This window comes from Helianthus annuus, chromosome 10 (genome assembly GCF_002127325.2).
Source record: "Helianthus annuus cultivar XRQ/B chromosome 10, HanXRQr2.0-SUNRISE, whole genome shotgun sequence".
Taxonomy (NCBI): Eukaryota; Viridiplantae; Streptophyta; class Magnoliopsida; order Asterales; family Asteraceae; genus Helianthus; species Helianthus annuus.
In genome coordinates, this window is record NC_035442.2 from 43,689,356 (window position 1) to 43,692,531 (window position 3,176).

The following is a 3,176-nucleotide window of genomic DNA, read 5'->3' on the forward strand; positions in this document are numbered from 1 at the left end:
ACTATTTCCCAAAAACTTAAACCATGAAGCTAAGGCACGGCCGTCCGTCTAATAGAGTTAGTACGTGTAGGTCGTCGCACAGCTGCTTGATCAGGAGATATACTTGGTAGAGACGCACCACTGTGAGTTCATGTCCCCCTTTTCTCTTAACTGTTTTCAGTTTTCTAAACTGCGGGGGTGAAATACATGTTACTATGATTACGAGTACGTTTTACATGGTATGGTTAGCGTAAGGAGGTTTACTACTTAAGATCATGTGAGTGGGTAGGCGGAAACTTGAGGCCATTAATCCTCAGGGTAGGACCGAGGGACAGGAGCGGTAGATCTATCTGGGTGTAGCGAGCCCAGCCCCAGGCCCAACAGTACGGACCTCGGGGTGACTTTGTGCCCAACGCATAAATCCGCTAGGTTTGAGTCTTCCTACTTGCACTTCACACATATCAATGGCCTTGCAAACCATTGGTGATCTCTTTTTCCTTATTTGCTACATACCAGGATTTTATATATACAAAGGTTTTACTTACTTACTTACTTACTTACACATGAACTCGCTCAACATTATTGTTGATTTTTCCAACTTACATGTATTTCAGGGAATTAAAGGATCTGGCGCGGTATGACACGCTTTCCCGCTGCACTAGTTTCGAGGTCATCCGAGTTTAAGGGATGTGACTTTTTCCTGGACGAGTCACAGTTCTTAAACTGTGTTTATTTTATGTTGGTGTTGTGTTGTTTGAACACTGTTTATGTTGTTAGGATGTAATTTCCGTTAAGACAATGTTGTGGTTCTTTACTTTTCAAACTTAATTTAATGGATGATCTTGCATGGTTTTTATTTCATATAGCTTGTTATGATTAAGCTATGGTATTAAGAAGTCACACCAAAATTAACCACGCTTCCGCAAAGCCAGGTTGTGACAGCTTGGTATCAGAGCTCTGATCATAGCAAACTAGGATTCCTTCTCGAGTCTAGACTATGATCACTAGGGCTCTCACGAAAACATTTTTACTGCATACCACTTAAGTCCAGATCCAAAACGTTTTTACAAACAAATGTTGAGCACATTTTATTTATTATTTATAGGCTCAGTCGGGGAGGCTGAGGCTCGGTCTAGGAGGCCGAGGCTCGGTCTAAGAGACCAAGGTAGTTGTCTAGTGGGACTAGGAAGAGCAGTCTGAGAGGCTGGGAAAAATTTGGCTAGTGGGACTAGGAAGAGCAGTCTGAGAGGCTGGGAAAAATTTGGCTAGTGGGACTAGGAAGAGCAGTCTGAGAGGCTGGGAGAATTGGCTAGTGGGACTAGGAATATCAGTCTGGGAGGCTGGGAGGCTAGTGGGACTAGGAGAATTATTTGATTGCTTAATTGGTGACTAATGTTTTTACCTGATTGTATGACTGATTATTTGTGCATATTTGTGTTTATGTTACAGACACATGGACTCGTCCGGCACTGGTGATTCAGACACCACGGGCCCTAGACCCATAGTATCAGATGACCTAGAGTCTTCAGAGCGCGAGGTTCACACATCCGACGTTACTAGCACAGGCGAGGATGACTTTCAGCCCTTTGCGTTACCTGATGGTGCTGATGAGCTCGCTGATGGCCCTTTGGCCGGGGATCTACCACTCGTAGAGATCCCTGCTCCCATACCTTTGGCCGTTTATCCTGCTTACGATATGCTTCTCGACGCTGACGCTGATGGCGACATCGATCTGTTTGATGATGAGCCCCTAGAGGATGATGTTCAGGGCGAGGCCCTTCTAGCTGCTGGTGATCTTTTGTTACTCGCAGATGCTCCAGCTGGGGAGTCACCTGCACACTCACCGGTCCCAGACTCCTTCGAGTCTATGGCCTCCGCACCGTCACACACTCAGAGTGCGCAGCACTTTTCTCACGGTTCAGATCCTGATAGGGCATCCTCTGTTGCCCCTGCCCCTAGCTTTGCTTTCGATCACGATGTTGAGGAGGATTCCGATCCTGTCTTTCCCCCAGGAATCGACCCAGATCAGGAGATCGAGTTTTTACCACTGGATCAGCCTATGGAGGACCTGGTTGACCCAGTAGACCCAGTTGACCCTGCATTCGCTGACGATGCAGATTTTGATATGGAGTTCGTTGACCCCGAGCCTGCCATGGCCCTCGAGCCGGTAGCTGCTCCTGACCCAGTGGTTGAGCATGACCCTGTTCATGCTGGCGCACCCGTTATTGATCCTGTGATTGCTGACCCACCCATTGATGATCACCCGGTTGATGCTCCACTATTGGAGGGTGACCATGTTGTTGCTGCTGACCCTGTTGATGCCCCTTTCATAGCTGATGCACCCGTTGACCCTGTTATTGCTCCCCTACCTGATCCTGTTCCCCTGGAGCCCGAGCATGCACTATTCGCGACCCACATTGATCCCAGGTATGCGCACACCCAGAATGGGTGGATTGACGCTGATGATGAGCTCCCACCTGTTCCCCTCATACCACCGATGTACGCCACATTGATACCTCTTTTACATTCCCTCAGTTCACACCTCCAGCTCGACCTGGAGAGGGTTCTTCGGCTCATCCCTTTCGACATGTATCGGTATCTATCCCAGTTATACCACCGTTTTCTGCTGCTATTCCCCCTGTTTCTCCATTCTCTGTGCCACCTTTCGATCCAGCCAGTGAGCCATTCCTTTGGTCGTCACCACCTGTTATGCCACCGACCGACCCCTACCATCCTTTCCATATGGGTATTCCATTGAGGACGTTTTGATGTCATTTGTTGTCCAGCACGAGGCACTCACACGGCGCATTCAGGAGCTTGAGAGAGCTCAGCCACCGCCGTGCCAGTGTCAGGGTCAGACCCACCCTGCTTCTTCGCAGCACCCTCGACCCTTACCACCAGACTATGCTGCACGCCTTTTGGCACTAGAGCAGCAGGTTGCTTCTTGGTTGCGTACCCAGAGAGCCATGGAGGAGGACTGGCTCCATTTGCATCATTTGTTCTACACCCGTTTTCCCCCTCCTCCACCGCCATCAGTGTAGAGCTCTTCAGTACCGTACGGGTGGACGTTGGTGAGAAGACGGCGATTGCTTTGACTGCACAGCATTTTTGGAGACTACATTCTGATTCTGACTTTTGTTGACATGTATATGGATGTATTGACACTGATTTGATATAGTTTTGGACTGGGGTGATAT

At 48.6% G+C, this 3,176-nt stretch overlaps 1 protein-coding gene across 1 annotated transcript; it reads left to right on the plus strand.

Moving 5' to 3' along the window:
• The first annotated feature begins 2,038 nt into the window (after positions 1-2,038).
• Positions 2,039-2,748, plus strand: LOC118482617 (proline-rich protein 36-like). The gene is made up of 2 exons (XM_035978178.1): positions 2,039-2,458; positions 2,515-2,748. Exons 1-2 carry the CDS (start codon positions 2,039-2,041, stop codon positions 2,746-2,748), a joined length of 654 nt encoding a protein of 217 aa, XP_035834071.1.
• Positions 2,749-3,176: the final 428 nt, after the last annotated feature.